Source organism: Felis catus, chromosome E2 (assembly GCF_018350175.1).
Source record: "Felis catus isolate Fca126 chromosome E2, F.catus_Fca126_mat1.0, whole genome shotgun sequence".
NCBI lineage: Eukaryota > Metazoa > Chordata > Mammalia > Carnivora > Felidae > Felis > Felis catus.
The window spans coordinates 24,858,474-24,875,136 of record NC_058382.1 but is presented as its reverse complement, the minus strand read 5'-3'; the positions used below and the strand labels follow the sequence as shown (position 1 = coordinate 24,875,136).

Here is a 16,663-nt window from a genome sequence, read left to right as displayed (position 1 = left end):
ATAAATCAGAAATTAGAAAAAAAAATATATATGTATAAAGAAGATATTATAATCTCACCAGTAAGAGAATAATACTGTTAATTAATATTTGGTGCATCTTTTGGATGGAACTAAACGGTATTATGCTAAGTGAAATTAGAGAAAGACAAATATCATATGATTTCACTCATATGAGGACTTTAAGACACAGAACAGGTGAACATAAGGGAAGGGAAGCAAAAATAATATAAAAACACAGAGGGGGACAAAACATAACAGACCCTTAAGTATGGAGAACAAACAGAGGGTTGCTGGAGGGGTTGTGGGAGGGGGATGGGCTAAATGGGTAAGGGGCATTAAGGAATCTACTCCTGAAATGATTGTTATACTATATGCTAACTAACTTGGATGTAAATTAAAAAATAAATTATTAAAAAAAATAATAAAATGCCAAAAAAAAATTTGGTGCATCTCTTCCAGACTCTTGTCTATATCTGTATCAACATATGTAAACTTTCTTAAAACAAAAGGAATTATATTGTTAACACTATTTGATAACTTTATACAACTAGAAACACTTTTGACTGATTTTATATGCTGATAGTTTCACTTCAATGGGTTTCTGTGTCTCTTGTGTTATAGGTGGATTCCATAATGAATTTGGTATCCACATTGATTCAGGATCAGCCAGATCAGCCCATAGAAGACCCTGATCCAGAAGACTTTGCTGATGAGCAGAGCCTTGTGGGCAGATTCATTCATCTTCTACGGTCTGAGGACCCTGACCAGCAGTACTTGGTATGAGTTAACTCAGTTACACAGCTTCATCAGCTCCTAGTGAAATCACATGTAGATGTGACTTGAATGGTCTGATGGAGCTGTGGCCTTAGAAAGTTTAAAAAAAATTGCAACCGAATAAGATTAAGTGGCATCCATGGACTTTCACTTTATATATAAATGCATAATTGTGAGCTTATTGGGAATAAGTTGGTTGCTCTAGTTTCATTGAAGACTTCTTAAGAATTGCAGAAAGCCCATCCTCCTTTAGTTGGGTGTTCAGTACTCATTCCATGTTCATTTTCTTTTTCAACTGTGCTGTTTTTAGAATTGTCCACTGTTTATTATAATAAAATTTAAAGTATAAACAGCAGTCCTCATATTCAGTTGTATTTATGTTTCGAAGGTTTGAAAATATAAGTTGTATGTGTTTGCCACATTGAAAATTTATGAAAACACTTTAGAATTGAAATTGTCTTTTTTTCTTAACCTCTTTTTCTTGGTAAAGAACGATCAGTTGAGGTTCTCCCTTTGTTTATCATTAGTCCTCAGTAAATCTTTGTGAAAGGAATAACATGTTGCCTGAGTAGGAATATTGGTGACTGATACCAGATGATTTGTTTTAATGAAAGGTAGCACAGATGGCTGTTTAATTATTGTTTGGGCAAGGTGTAGTTTAACTGTTGTTAGATACATGAAGCTCTATAGTTAGACTGCTAAAATGAGGAACATTTTTATTTGAGGTTGAGTCCTGACTTTCTCCTTCTATTGATTTCTTTTGTTATAACAGTTGACACTCTTGTACTCCTTCATAAGCAGTGTGAAAAAGAAGCTGATTTCTTTTTTTTCAACGTTTTTTATTTATTTTTGGGACAGAGAGAGACAGAGCATGAATGGGGGAGGGGCAGAGAGAGAGGGAGACACAGAATCAGAAACAGGCTCCAGGCTCCGAGCCATCAGCCCAGAGCCTGACGCGGGGCTCGAACTCACGGACCGCGAGATCGTGACCTGGCTGAAGTCGGACGCTTAACCGACTGCGCCACCCAGGCACCCCAAGAAGCTGATTTCTATTGGCAAGATGATAGTCTTTGACTTGGCTTAATGATAAACATTCTGGGCACTCCAGTGTCACATTCTGTGCACTGTGTGTGATCTGTGTACGATGACTGGCTGATTGTTCAGATATTTTAAGTGATCCCCTTATGCTACATTGGTTTTCACTTTTTGTTGCATACCAAATGTAGTGGTAGGAAGTATGTCTTCCACATCTAGCCAATTGATTTTGCCTATGTACTGAGAATTAAGACAAGGATTATTAGCTCTGACTCCCCAAGGGGGAATGCATTCTCTTATCTGTCTATTATATCAGAGGATATTTTGTGAATACAGAATCTGAATATGTCACACAGTGTGTCACACATATTAAAAAATATTTCATGAATATTTGTGTTTTTTCTGAAAAACCTGATGTTTCACAATGGCTCTTTTTAAAGTATATTGTCATTTCTTTTGACTTTAATGGTATTTTTTTTTTTTTTTTCTGAATTAGGAGGTATGACATACCAGCAATGTGCATATAACTGTTTTTGCATCCTACTAATAGCCAACATTTTCTAAGCACTTGCCTTGTGTCAGGAACTGGTAACACTTCACATGTATTACTTGATCTTCCCAACAACCCTAGGAGAAATATACTACCCCATTTTTCAAATGAAACTTTTATAGCTAAGAGAAGGTAAATACTTTACTCAGGGTCACTCAGTAAGTGTTAGAAACTACTTTTATTTTTTTATTTTTTATTAAAAATTGTTTTTAATGTTTATTTTTGAGAGAAAGAGGGGCAGAGTATAAGCAAGGGAGGGGCAGAGAGAGAGGAGACACAGAACCCGAAGCAGGTTCCAGGCTCTGAGCTCTCAGTACAGAGCCTGATGTGGAGCTTGGACCCACGAACTGCAAGATCGTGACCTGAGCTGAAGTCAGATGCTTAACTGACTGAGCCACCCAGGTACCCCTAGACACTACTTTTAAATGTAAGTCTGTGTTCACAGCCTGCAGTCTTTTTATATTTTTTTAATTTATTTTTTAATTATCTATTTATTAAAAAAATTTTTTTTAATGTTTATTTTTGAGAGAGAGAGAGAAAGAGAGAGCAGGAGCAGAGGAGGGGCAGAGAGAGAGGGAGACACAGAATCCAAAACAGGTTCTAGGCTCTGAGCCGTGAGCAGTGAATACATGACTGAGCTGAAATTGGACACTTAACCGACTGAGCCACCCAGATGCCCCTAATTTTAGTCTTATTTATTTTTTTAGTTTATTTATTTATCTTGAAAGAGAGAGGCAGAGTGCGTGCGCCAGCGGGGGAGGAGTGTTGGGGGGGTTGTGGTGGTGGAGAGAATCCCAAGCAGGCTCTCCACTGTCAGCGCAGAGCCCTATGTGGGGCTTGAACCCATGAACTGTGAGATTATGACCTGAGCCGAAGTCAAGAGTTGGACACTTAATCGACTGAGCCACCCAGGTTCCCCCAGAGCCTGCAGTTTTTATAAACACAGTGTACCATGTACATATGTATATGGAAATATGTGTACATCTGTCATTGTCTCTGCTTGTATAACCTTGGGCAGATTACCTTTGAACCTCGGGTTTCTTCATTTGTGAAATGGGGTTACTATCTGTCTTGGTTGCGATGTTGATTGTATTGACCCAGTGAGATAAGAAATGTAAAGCATCTACTGTAAAGCCTGCTGCATATTAGATACAGTCAAAAATGGTAGCAATGACAATGATTAGAGCCCTCATTTAATTTTATAAATGATTAATCATAGTTCAGGAAAGATTAATGTTTTGGGTTTTGTTTTTTTTTTGGGGGGGGGTCAGATTTTAAACACGGCACGAAAACATTTTGGAGCTGGTGGAAATCAACGGATTCGCTTCACACTGCCACCTTTGGTATTTGCAGCTTACCAGCTGGCATTTCGCTACAAAGAGAATTCTAAAGTGGTGGGTTGACTTTTAAGTATGTCATTACTTTTTTTTCTTTTTTTCTTCATCTGTATGTGTTATTTATTATAGAAATTGAGACATATAAAAAAATAGACAATGGTATAATAAAATTCCAGTTTCAATAAGTCAATTCATTATGCATCCTGTATTAAGTGTTCCTAACAGTGGTGTTGGTAGATTGCATAGTAGCTGAGGGATCACATAAAAACACTTAGAAATGAAAGATTAAAACAGTATAAATTTATGCTAGGAGTTTTTCCTGTATTTAAAGATTACTTGTGAGACATTGATAAGTTTATTAGAGAATTGGCTCAGAGTGCTTTAGTTTAGGAATGATTTTACTTTCTTAGGATCTTTACCAATTCTAAAGTGATACAGTAATCTCATGTAGAGGTTGCAAGTACATAACAGGTAAGGTCTGATTCAAGGTAGCTTTGCCTAATGAAAGGGCCTGAGATTGCATAATAACCTCTCTCCAAAAGCCTAAAATTGAATTATTTTATGAATTGTGTACATTTTTTTACGCACTTATTCCTTAAGTAGAATAATGACTTAAGTCTTCGATAATACAGTTTTATAGAAAATACTTAAATATAGCATACCTGATAGTTGGACAGTCAGTTAGTGTTAAGGAGTAAGCCTCGGTAAACTTACTTTTCTAATAGTGGAGAAGCAGATTTATTTAGTGGATATGCCAGCATGACGTAGCAGCTTTTGGCCAGTTTTTATCATGCCAGCCACTCATTTAGACCCTTTTCCAGCATTCTATGTATAGATTTTGGCAAAAGTAACAATGGAAATAGCAGCCAGCATTTACTACGTGCCGTATACTATGCCGAGGACTGTGTATATACTTGGATTATTGCATTTAATCCTTGACTATTATCTGATTTTAAAAATGAAAAGAATGGATTGCTTTAATAAGAAATTTTGATGGTTAAACATGGATAAAATATCTAACCTCACTAGTAATTACAACAATGAACCTCTGTTTTAGAAATTAAACTGGTAAAAAGGAAAGAAAAATAAGGTTCAGCAGTGGCAATGGTGTGATAATAATTCTCATCTGGTAATGGTGGGTATGTGAAATAGTACAGTCTTTCTAGAAAACTCTGGCATTATGTAAGTAGAGCCTTAAAAGAGCTAATAAAGTCCACTTCTAAGAATTTATACTAAGGAAATAATTAAGGATTCAATAAATCTTTATGTATACAGAGCATTCATTGTCATATTGCACATTATTTCCAAAGGGAGTAGTTAAGTAAGTTATCCTACATCCAGTTTGTGAAAAGTTTCTAGTCATTAAAATGATTTCCAGTAACTTCGTATCATGAGGAAAAGTTATGACAAAATAAGTGAAGGGTGCAAGTATATGCAGCACGAACCCAGTTTTACTCTTCTGGTGAGTTAAAGTAGAAAACAAAACCAGACAGAGATCCTAGTTAGTTATGATTTGCATAGACAAAAAAGAAGACCTTAACATCAGAATGTTATTACTGATTATTGCTAGATGGTAGATTTAGGGATGATTTCAATTTTTAAAATTCTTTGGTTTATTTTCTTAATTCTGTCCAATTGGGGTATGTGTTGATTTTCTGATGAGAAAAAACAAATGCCAAATATACAAAAATGGTCAAGTCAGTAACTACAAATTGATGTTTTGAGAAGACATTGTGCTTGATTCATTTGTGTGCTTTATAAATGAAACAGAAGAAGGATACCAGGAGAACCTTGAGCTCAGCTTTCCTGCTTTCCCTGTTCTAAAGACGTTTCACATAAAATGAATATTCTTGAGCGAGTTAATCTTGAAAGTAAGGTAATTTAAACTATTTTTTTTTCCTTTTAGGATGACAAATGGGAAAAAAAATGCCAGAAGATTTTTTCATTTGCTCACCAGACTATCAGTGCTTTGATCAAAGCAGAGCTGGCGGAATTACCCTTAAGACTTTTTCTTCAAGGGGCTCTAGCTGCTGGAGAAATTGGTTTTGAAAATCACGAAACAGTAGCATATGAATTTATGTCCCAGGTGATGGTCTGTTCTCCTTTCTGTGTTTAATGTTACGGTTTTGCTGTGTTCAGCCACCTGTCTGTAGTTATGGCGGTTAGTGCACATGGATTGTCTCTTAACTGAATTTGTAATTATCCCTTTCCCACCATCTTGGAACTCCTTAATACTGTAGTCATATTGATTGATTGATTTGGAACAGGAAAATGGATCAGTTACTGGGTGCTAATGAGATTTAAGATTTCTGGGTAAGCCTAGGTAAAAGTGTTTCATGGGGTAAAAAGTACCTTTATTCAGCTTGGGAACTCTGGGTTAAACTAGTTAAAACAAGTTTCTTTGTTGGAAGTTGTATCTTTCCATATTAGCTGTGTCTTGTGCTTCTCCAAGGGAGGGGTCAGCATCTTGTGATCTGAAGGGGCTATAGAGTGTCTCACACGATGGGGGTTTGTTGGGAAGTACTTTAGAAAATGCTTGAGTAGATAGTAGTAAAGGTCTCTTCTGCTTGTTGTTCACCAGGCATTTTCTCTGTATGAAGATGAAATCAGTGATTCCAAAGCACAGCTTGCTGCCATCACCTTGATCATCGGTACTTTTGAGAGGATGAAGTGCTTCAGTGAAGAGAATCATGAACCTTTGAGGACTCAGTGTGCACTTGCTGCATCCAAACTTCTGAAGAAACCAGATCAGGGCCGAGCTGTGAGCACCTGTGCACATCTCTTCTGGTCTGGCAGAAACACAGACAAAAATGGGGAAGAGGTAAGGAGGGAGGTCATTCCTGGTCATAGAAGAGGGGATTGTTTGCTGGAAGTAGCTGCCGGGTCCTTGTGTGCTGGAAGTGAAGCATTTGGAGTGCTTGGAAACTTGACAAAGAAAATTGCCTTGTTTATTAAAATAAATGAAATGGATGGTAAAGTATACTGTACAGAGTTAACATACTGTGGTGAAGACCCACTTTAAGGATATTGTAACACAGCAAGTATATACTACTACCTTTAAAAAGTATACATAACAGGGATGCCTGGGTGGCTCAGTTGGTTAAGCGTCCTACTCCTGATTTCATCTCAGGTCATGATCTCATGGTTGTGAGATCAAGCCCTATGTCAGGCTCCACATGGGGCATGGAGCCTGCTTAAGATTCTCTCTGCTGGGGCTCCTGGGTGGCTCAATTGGCTAAGCGTCCGACTTCAGCTCAGGTCATGATCTCTGCAATTCGTGAGTTTGAGCCCCACGTTGGGCTCTGTGCTGACAGCTCAGAGCCTGGAGCCTGCTTCAGATTTTGTGTCCCCCTCTGTCTGCCCCTCCCCTGCTCGTAGTCTGTCTGTCTGTCTCTCTCTCTCTCTCTCTCTCTCTCTCTCTCTCTCTCTCTCTCAAAGATAAATAAACATTAAAAAAGAAAATTATCTGCCTCTCTCCTGCTCACATTTTCTCTAAAAAAAAAAAAAGAAAAAAGGTATACATAATAAATATAAAACATTTAAGATACAAATATGTAAAACAGGGACATCTGGGTGACTCAGTTGGTTAAGCATCCCACTGTTGATTACGGCTCAGGTCATGGTCTCATTGTGAGTTTGAGCCCCACTTCAAGCTTTGCACTGACAGTGTGAAGCCTGCTTGGGATTCTCTCTCTCCTTTATTTTCTCTTTCAAATTAAATAAACATTTAAAGAAATAGATACTCTTTAAAAAAGTGAATATGTAAAACAAATACATGTTTTAAAATATAGCTGTGTCTTTAAAAAAAATGAAGAGGTTTTAAATTTGTTGTGTACCTTAAAAAAGAGCCAGTGTAGGGTAGGGTTCTGTTTATTTCTTTGTGTGAAATGGGACATTTGTGATTCATTAATCTCTTTAATACTCTTCCCTTACCCCCAATCCCCTCACTTTTATTCTAGCTTCATGGAGGCAAGAGGGTAATGGAATGCTTAAAGAAAGCTCTGAAAATAGCAAATCAGTGCATGGACCCCTCTTTACAAGTGCAACTTTTTATAGAAATTCTGAACAGATATATCTATTTTTATGAAAAGGAAAATGATGCGGTAAGTAAACTATAATAAAATATTGTTAGTGAATTAATACTTCCCTTCTTGCTCTTCAGAGATCTGATACATATTAAAGTTTATGATCTTGATAACTTTTTTTTTTTGTTTAAAAGGGTCAGAGTTTAGAGAATTCACCTAGTAGTCTCTTTTATTCTCTAGTATCCTTTTCTGTCTGTAGATGCATCTCTCTAACAGAAGAACTCATCATGTACAAGAAATTCTCATCTCTTTTGTTATGAATATTTTATAAAAAAAAATAGTCCCTGTCTGTTTGAAAAACACAAAATAATTTACAAATATAGTATACTGATTGGTCATCACATACAAGTTTAGAATAATTCCTAAATGAATTATCCTTTTAGCAGTACAGTGTTGAAGATTTGTAGGTTAAGTAAAATTTTGCTATTCTTTTATTGGTTTGTGATGCTCTAATTTTTATTGATTTTTTTTCATTTTGTTTTGTTGGTTGTTTTGGTGAATTGCCAATAGTTGTTGCTCAAAGCAGGGATCATGTTTTCACATGTCTTTTTTTATGATTGATTACTCTGGTGATTGGTGCGAGTAAGACAATCTTTAAAACGTTTTTATTGAATTATCTTTTCTTTTTTATCGTACATGCTTGGTTATGAAACTGTGCGTGTTCTTTTGTAGGTCACAATTCAGGTTTTGAACCAGCTTATCCAAAAGATACGAGAAGACCTCCCAAATCTTGAGTCCAGTGAAGAAACAGAGCAGATTAACAAACATTTTCATAACACACTGGAGCATTTGCGTTTGAGGCGGGAGTCACCAGAATCTGAGGGGCCAATTTATGAAGGTCTCATCCTTTAAAAAGGAAACTGGCTCACCATACTTCTTTCCATGTACATCCAGTAAGGGTTTTATTATACTAGGTTTCCCCTCCATAGATTGTGCCTTTCAGAAATGCTGAGGTAGGTTTCCCGTTTCTTACCTGTGATGTGTTTTACCCAGCACCTCCGGACACTCACCTTCAGGACCTTAATAAAACTATTCACTTCATAAGTGCTCAATCTGTCTGATCACCCCAGGTAGCACGATTGATCTGCTATTTAAAACTCCTGTGATCTGTAAACAAAACAAAACAAAAAAACAAAACCCACCAACAACAAAAAAAACAGCAAACCACCACTTATCTCAGCTACTAATGAAGCCCTTCTTCCTTTATTTCGTTTTGTTGGTTGTGTAATTTCTTTCGTTACTTGGGAGTACTAACCTGAAAGTGTCTGTCTCTTTGTTCTCTAGTCCAATTTGAGATTAATTTAGAGGAAAGGGATACTGTATGTGAAATTCAGCTTGGGTTTTTCCCTAAATGCAAGATAAGGCCATGTGTAATATTTTCCCTAAAACTAGAATATATTAATGCATGTTTGAGAATTTTAAAGCACCATGGTCAAAACCAAAAGCTATATTTTGCATATTTGGACTCCGTCATTCATTAAGAACCTATGTTTTACTCTGGGCATATTTATCAAAATAATTTTGTTCTAAATAGCATAAAATAGAAAATTCGTGATCAGTATAATTTATGTATAACCTTCATTGTAAATTTAAGGGGAAATGCATCGTACAATTACCATGATTTTTTTTTTTTTTTTTCACCAGTGAAACAATAAAGTTGCTATTAACAATTTTGGACTTTTTACCCTTTCATGCTAGATTTATAGAAGGAGCTAGTAGAATGCCTGTGGTTAATAGACAATCTTATGTACAACACTTGCTTGTTCATTTTAAGCACTTCTTGTGCAAGGCACCATCTATTCTTCTGTTTATACCCATTTGCTTTCCTTGGCCTTATTCTCTTCTCCTTAGGCATGGTACTTCCACATTAATTCCCAGAAGGCTCACCACCTTTATCTGTCATGTAACAAATTATTCCAAAACTTAGTGTGTTGAAACAACAGACATTTATCTCATGGTGTTCTGGCTTAGTAATTTGGGAGCATCTTAGCCAGTGGTTCTGGCTTAGGGTGTCTCAAGATTTTGCCTGGAGCTGCAACCATCTAAAGGTTTGGTTGGGACTGGCTTCCAAGCTTATTCACATGACCATTATCTAAAGGCCTCTATTCCTTTCTTTGTGGGCCTTTACAAGGGCAGCTAGAAAGTCTTCATGACAGCAGCTGGCTTTTCCAAAGTGACCCATGTGAGAGAGGGCAAAGAGGAAACCACATGCCTTTTTATGACCTGACCTTAGAAGTGACATACTGTTGTTTTTGCCTTCTTCTGTTTGTTAGAAAGGAGTCACTAAGACTAACTCATACTCAAGAATAAGAGGAATTACATTAAGCTCCACCTCTTGAAGGGAGACTTTGCAAATGTATGGACATTTTCAAATGATCACCTCACTTAATACCTTACCATCTGCCCCTTCACCCACATTGATAGACGTCTAGCACTTCTTAGGTGCTATGGTCTGAATGTTTGTATCCCCCTCTCCCCACCACCCCTGCAATTTATATGTTGAAATCCTAGCCTCCAAAGATGTTGAGTGGTGGGGCCTTTGGAATGTGCTTAGGTTGTGAGGGTGGAGTCTCAAGAATGGCATTAGTGCCTTTATAAAAGAGGCCCAGAGAGCTTGCTTGCTCCTTTCCACTTTGTGAAAACACAGGTTGGCAGTATGCAACCTGGAGAAGGACCCTCACTCAGCCATGCTGGTGCCTTGATCTTGGACTTAACACCTTCCAGAACTATGAGAAATAAACTTCTATTTATAAGTTACCCAGCCTATGGTATTTTGTTATAGCAGCATGAATGGACTAAGACATCAGGTTTTAAAGAATAAAGTTATAGAATTGGTACCATTAAAATCTACCAAGTATCCTAAGCTTCTCTGTAGACCCTTTTAGTCTAGCAAATCCTTTCTGTACTTTGCAGGTGCCACTTTACTCAGTATAAACTTGATTGTGGAATAGAAGTCAACATGTTCATTCTGTTCACATATTTTGTGAAATACAGCTGGAGAAATAAAGACATGACTCAAGGAGAATACTTGAATTTGAGCTCAGGAAGGTTCAGAGGTAAAATGTCAGTACAGGGTATAAAGTATTTCCCATTGTTTTGGTGAGGTGAAGAGAACAGATTTAGGAAATAAACCAAAGGCTCTGCTAATCTTAATTCACACATTCCTTTACTGAACAAAAATTGGGTACCTACTATATGCCAAGTGCAGGCACTGGGTATAAAGGTGAACAAGATAGGGTCCCTAGCTTTGAGAATTTTCATCTGGTGTGAAGACCAACAGTAATGTGATAAGGGTATGCCCAGGAGAGCATAGAAGTGGGGGCTGAAGGTGTTGGGATAAAGCCTGGAGGAGGTTTTATGAATCCTCATGTGACTTCAAGTCTGTCTTTTTAGCCTTGTGAGGCTAATGCTTGACCTGCAGTCCCATATTTTATAGATGGAGCCAGGCTATCCAAGAGTGATCCATGGACTGAAGCAAGTTAAACTCTTACCTGTCTAAAATGAGAAATTTTAAAAAAGTTAAAAAAGAAAAAAGGACTAAGAATTGACACACTTATCTGTTGAATCTGATGAATTAGGGCTTGTGCTTTGTATGCCTGCTTCCCTTGCCTCCTTTTTTCTAGTAATTTTTATTGTGTCTTACAAAAAAAGTACTGGTTGTTGATAGACCAGGGGGAAAAAAACCCTTCGTAGGTGGAGAGAAGCACTGAGCCTAGGTCAGGCCTAATGTTGCATGGAGAATTCCAAGACTAGGGGACAGTTAGTTAGGAGGACATATCTAAGAGGTGATATGAGTGGATGACCCTTTCTCATTCTGAGATGCTGTTTTAGGACATTTCTGCCTTCCCTTTCCTATCTCCACTTGTCTGAAGTGATTCTTGGAGTCCAGATGATTGCTTTTTCACCTAGACACTCATGCTTCTGACTGGTCCTTTAGCCATGACATTGGGAGCCATCAGATAAAGGAGCTCTGATATTACCTTGTCCACTAGGGGTCCCGGTTAGTTTGCAGGCTGTTTTATCTGTTAGTGTAGCTTAAAAGAGGGAGGTGTTGGACTTGATCAGGCATCATAGAGTGCTTTGAAGAAAAGGAAGAATGGTTGTAGTACAGTTCATGTACATCTCTCAGAGCCATTGAGAAATAGGACAGACCACAAGGAATAAGTATACCACCATAGACACTGAGAGGGGATTTAAATACAAAGTCTAGATTTCAGAGGGCTCTTCCATTACATTGCTTTCATAAGAATTCAAAGAAAAAAGTTCAAGCGAATGGAATTGAAAGGGTTTCTCAATGGCATTGTCTTTGATGATGGGAATTCCAGACTACATACTATAAATGAAAAGTGATGGGGTGAGGAAATCTCTCAAGGAGCCTTCCTGTTTGCTATGATTGGGGGTGTCCTGGAGTTGGACAGCAGACACTGAGTCAGCTAGCCAATATCTACTCATTTGTTGTATACTTGAGTGACCTGCCCTAGGTTTGATTAAAGACTTAGGTTTTCTGGCTTGTGGTAATTCAAAATAAGTCAGTTGGGAATGGGTAGGGAAGGACCTCATACTGCTGTTCACTCCTCTACATCACACTGCAGTGTGCCAACAAAACTAGGTCCAAGCCTCCAAAATCTCTGGAGATGTACTGTATATTTTAACCACTCATCACAGTGATTAGCCTTAGGTTAGAAATGTCTTCCTAAGACGAAGTAAAATCTTAAGCTGTGACTTTAATCTATTTTTACAAGGCAGAGCTAAGTGTAAATACAAATAGCTTCATGACCATTAGATATAATGTTAGAAAGGAGCACATTTGGGGGTGCCTGGGTGGCTCAGTTGGTAAAGCATTCTACTCTTGATTTTGGCTCAGGTCATGACCTCATGGTTGTTGAGATTGAGCCCTGCATTTCACCGAGTGAGCCACCCATGTGCCCCTGGGTTCTACCATTTTTTATCAAGCTTACTGTCTATATACAAAGGCAATGGAGTACTCAAAACTCCAATAAAAAGCGTTAATATTGGGGCATCTGGCTGGCTCAGCTGGTAGAGCACGCAACTCTTGATCTCAGGGTTGTGAGTTCAAACTCCATGTTGGGTATGGAGCCTACTAAAAGAAAAGTTAAAATCTAAACTGGTGATCCTTATCAAAGAATAAAATGGGTTGACAGGATAGTGTGCAGATTCAGTAAAATTAATATAAATTTGAACCACAATGATTTTAAGCCTTAAATAGGATGTCTCTCAGGATATGGGCTATCACAAAACCATGCCTGTCAACTACTTTTATCCTTTTACACATCCCTTGGACCAGATTCTCAAGCTTTATTAAACATACAAATCACCTGGGATCTTGTTAAAATGCAGATTCTGGAATTCAGCAGGTCTGTGGTAGGGCCAAAGATTCCATGTTTCTAATATGCCCCCATATAATGCTGTTGGTCCAGGGACCATACGTTTGAGTAAGAAGCCCTAGATAACAATTCCATAGACACATTTTTAATAGTACTTGCAGTAAATTGTTTCACTTGTTTCTTATAATGTAAGATGGTTCTTACATTTCCTTGTGGTAAAGACTAAGGAGAAATGTGTGGCAGTGGCCTAGGGAAGTGTTTGTAAACATCTTTCCTTTGGACAGTATAAGGGGTTTAGGCAATCTGCTCCAGGAGGCATTTCTGTCCTATGTACATATGAGGGTGGATCTTGGCTTTTCCAGGGCATAGCAGTTTGATGAAACTCTTCTGAAACTCATGTGGCATAAAGGGTACAGAACAGGGTTGATAGCCGAATTCAGCCAGAGGAGCCAGAAAGACATCTCGTGGAGGGAGTGCTGGATGCATATCCCATGGCAGGCAGCTCGGATGATCATGAGCAATGTGTAGGGTGTCCAGCACAGGCCAAACACACATGATGATGGCTAGCCACCTGGCCACTTGCTTAATCTGGAAGAGCTGCAGGCGGCTGGCCAGTGAGCTGGCGAGGTCTGGCTGTCTCTGGGCAATGCAGACACTTGCTGGCCCTGTAGTTGTTCTGTTGCCAGTGTGCTGCTTTGGCTTGGATGTCTACCTGCAGAGGTGGTAAATCTTGAGTCCCAGGGACATCCAAGGAAAGACCCTTGTGTCTGGGGGAGAGTACCTGGTCTCTCTTCTTCCTGCTCCTCGTCTCAACTAGTTTAACAAAAAGTATAATGTGTTTTTTCTCCCCTGGAAGTTCATCTCCGAGTTGTCTTGGCTCTGGGCAATGTTGTTCCTCCTCAGGGAGGTGCGCTTCTGAATGTTGATGTAGATGCTCAAGTTGAAGTAAGTGACGCTGATAAAGGGAATGAAGAATTCGATGATGGAGGTCGTCATCAGTTGTAGAAGAACTCAGCATAGCACTCCCCCTGAGGCAGGATGCTCCTTTTGGCCACATATGCCCAACCGATGATGGCAGGTCCATAGACGAGGAATGCCACCACCCACCAACTCGAAAACAATATTCCTGGTCATGCCCTTCTGAGCTCTGTAAGTCACCTAAAAAGGAAACAGCAGAGGCCGGTAAGAGGGGAAGTTGAGGCACCTTCACTCACTCAGCCTGGTACAGCATGGTGCCAATGGTGAGGTCGGATATTAGTTGTTGAGCTAATATCTGGGAGCTGGGAGAGGTTCTACTCTCCTATCAGCCAACTCTTCCCTAGCTCTACTCTGCCACTCCAAGGGGCCTCCGTGCAATGGGTGAAAAGCCTCCCTCTTGCGGACACAACTCAAAGTCTGCCCATTTTTATGTTAGTGGTATTCCTCCACGTATGAAAGCATACGTTTTCAACACCTCTGAGAACATGTATACATTATATACATAATTCGCTCAACATCCACAAATGGAATAGCACTGTGTTGCACCGTGCTTCTTCTTCCAACTTTAAGTACATCCTGCTGTTAACTTTATGTGCTCACTCTGTATTTTTATTTTTGATCAGTCCAGTCCCACCTACTGTTCCTGTAGGTGGCACAAGGTCTCAGTGACCAAGAGTAGAGGCTCTGGAGTCAGGTGGCTTGAATTTAAATGCCCACTATCACTTGGCTAGCTGTTTGTCCTAGGCAACTTAGTTAACCTCTGTGTGCCTCAGTTTCTTCATGTATAAGATGGGACACCTTTACCTGGACCACAGGGTTGTCATGACCCTATGTATATCAGCTCTTGGATATAATCCATATAAAGTTCTTTAAACAGTATCTGACTTAAAATAGGCCATCAAATATTATGTATCATTCTTACTGAGCATAAAAATATCTGTAAGGGCAGAAGCATGAAATAAATGTTCTTGGCTTTTTCTCCCCTGTATCTTTGGTGTGCAGAAAAAGTTCTGAGATGATGAGAGATAACTGTGAAAATGAAAGGTTCTTTGAAGATTGGAGAGATGGCATTTTCCCCCAACTGGGCTGCCATATTGAAGACCCTTTGGGAATGTGTGTCACTGAAGCAGAAGACCCAGCCCTCAATGGTTCAATGCAGAACATTTAATACTGCTAATTAGGCCATCTTACTCTGTATGCCCTCAGTGTACCCCAAAGCCTTTCATTCATAGCAAAGGAAACCTAATCGCCAATGGATTACAGGAGAGTGAGCCCAAGTAATGTTTACTTTGGGCTCATTTAGAAAATGCCACTTTAAATGATGTTGGTACTTAGGAAATTATTTTGGCCAAATACAGTGAAAGTGTAATAAACAGTAACAGAGATGAGAGACAGGGATGAGCTGGTCTAGAGCAGTGACGAAAGGCAATGAGTCTCATTCTTGGTTGTAGCTTCTAATACCTTATAATCACCTGATGGCCTTTTTAAAAATGCCAAGCTTGCCCCCCACCTCTAAGCCCATTAAGTCTAAATATGTAATAATAATAAAAAAAAAGTGCTTCCCAAATGGGTTGGAAATTGCAGCTGGAAAAAGCAAATTGCCTGAGTGCCACAGAGTGGACTTAGCAATGGATGGCTCTATCTGCCAAAGCTTCTAATTTTCCTATAGTGAACATAGATTACTTGAACAAAAGATAAAAGGAATTTTCTTAAAAGCCCCAAAGGAAAATGCTTTAAATGCAGTAAAAATGCTTTTTTTTTTCCCTCTTCTGTCTCATTTAAGGTTCAGTTTTGCCCCAGATGATTAATTTCTTTGGGTCTTATCCCTGTGTGCAAAATAGGGATAAAAATCTTTAGTTTCTACCTTACAGGGAGGTGAGGACCAAAAGAATTAGCCATCATAGAGGTTAGAGCCAAAGGGCGTTTAACCCCTCACTTTCCTAATGGCAAACAAGTACACAGAGGTGCTGTGATGTGCCAAAGGCACACAATGTGTTGTGTCTTAAATCAAGAGTGGACCCTAGGTCTCCTGACTCCTGGACCAGCCTAAAAAGCACCACTGTGAGTGCAATGTACTTGTGATTGCTCATGCAAACCCTTCCCTTTGCTATCTGCTCTGGAAATACTGAAGTATTTTCCCTTCCCACCCAGCACTGTTCTTGGGGAGGCAGCCATGAATACTTACCAGGGAGGACAAAAAGCCACTTGGCACCCATACTACCTTTACACCAGGCCTTGAATGTGGACTTTGGATCACGCCTCCAGATGAAGTTATGCTTTCATTAAATCAGTACCTATGCCTAGCCCTGTTACAAGCAAGCACTGGGAAAACATCAGGTAGCAAGACCCCTGCCCCCTTAGAGCTTGGGTTCTAGTGAAGAAGACAGACCTCGAATACAGTGTCCAGCCATGATAAGCATGAGTATAGCAGGGAAGGAGAACTGGAGAAGGTGAGGGTTGTTATTTGACACAGATGACCAAGGAAGTCTCTGAGGAGGTGACAGTTGAGCAGAGGCGTGGACTCAGGGTGAGAACAATGGATGGAAAGAGAAAGATGCC

At 39.1% G+C, this 16,663-nt stretch overlaps 1 protein-coding gene across 2 annotated transcripts in view; it reads left to right on the top strand.

Annotated features, from left to right (window-relative positions):
• Positions 1-10,538, top strand: part of VPS35 (VPS35 retromer complex component) — a 30,968-nt gene extending 20,430 nt beyond the window's left edge. For both annotated transcript variants that reach the window (XM_019819672.3, XM_003998004.6), the window contains exons 12-17: positions 622-777; positions 3,631-3,753; positions 5,603-5,782; positions 6,278-6,517; positions 7,656-7,799; positions 8,454-10,538. In XM_019819672.3, coding sequence (XP_019675231.2) covers positions 622-777; positions 3,631-3,753; positions 5,603-5,782; positions 6,278-6,517; positions 7,656-7,799; positions 8,454-8,633 — 1,023 coding nt within the window. In that variant the 3' untranslated portion in view covers positions 8,634-10,538. The remainder of the gene's footprint in view (positions 1-621; positions 778-3,630; positions 3,754-5,602; positions 5,783-6,277; positions 6,518-7,655; positions 7,800-8,453) is intronic.
• Positions 10,539-16,663: the final 6,125 nt, after the last annotated feature.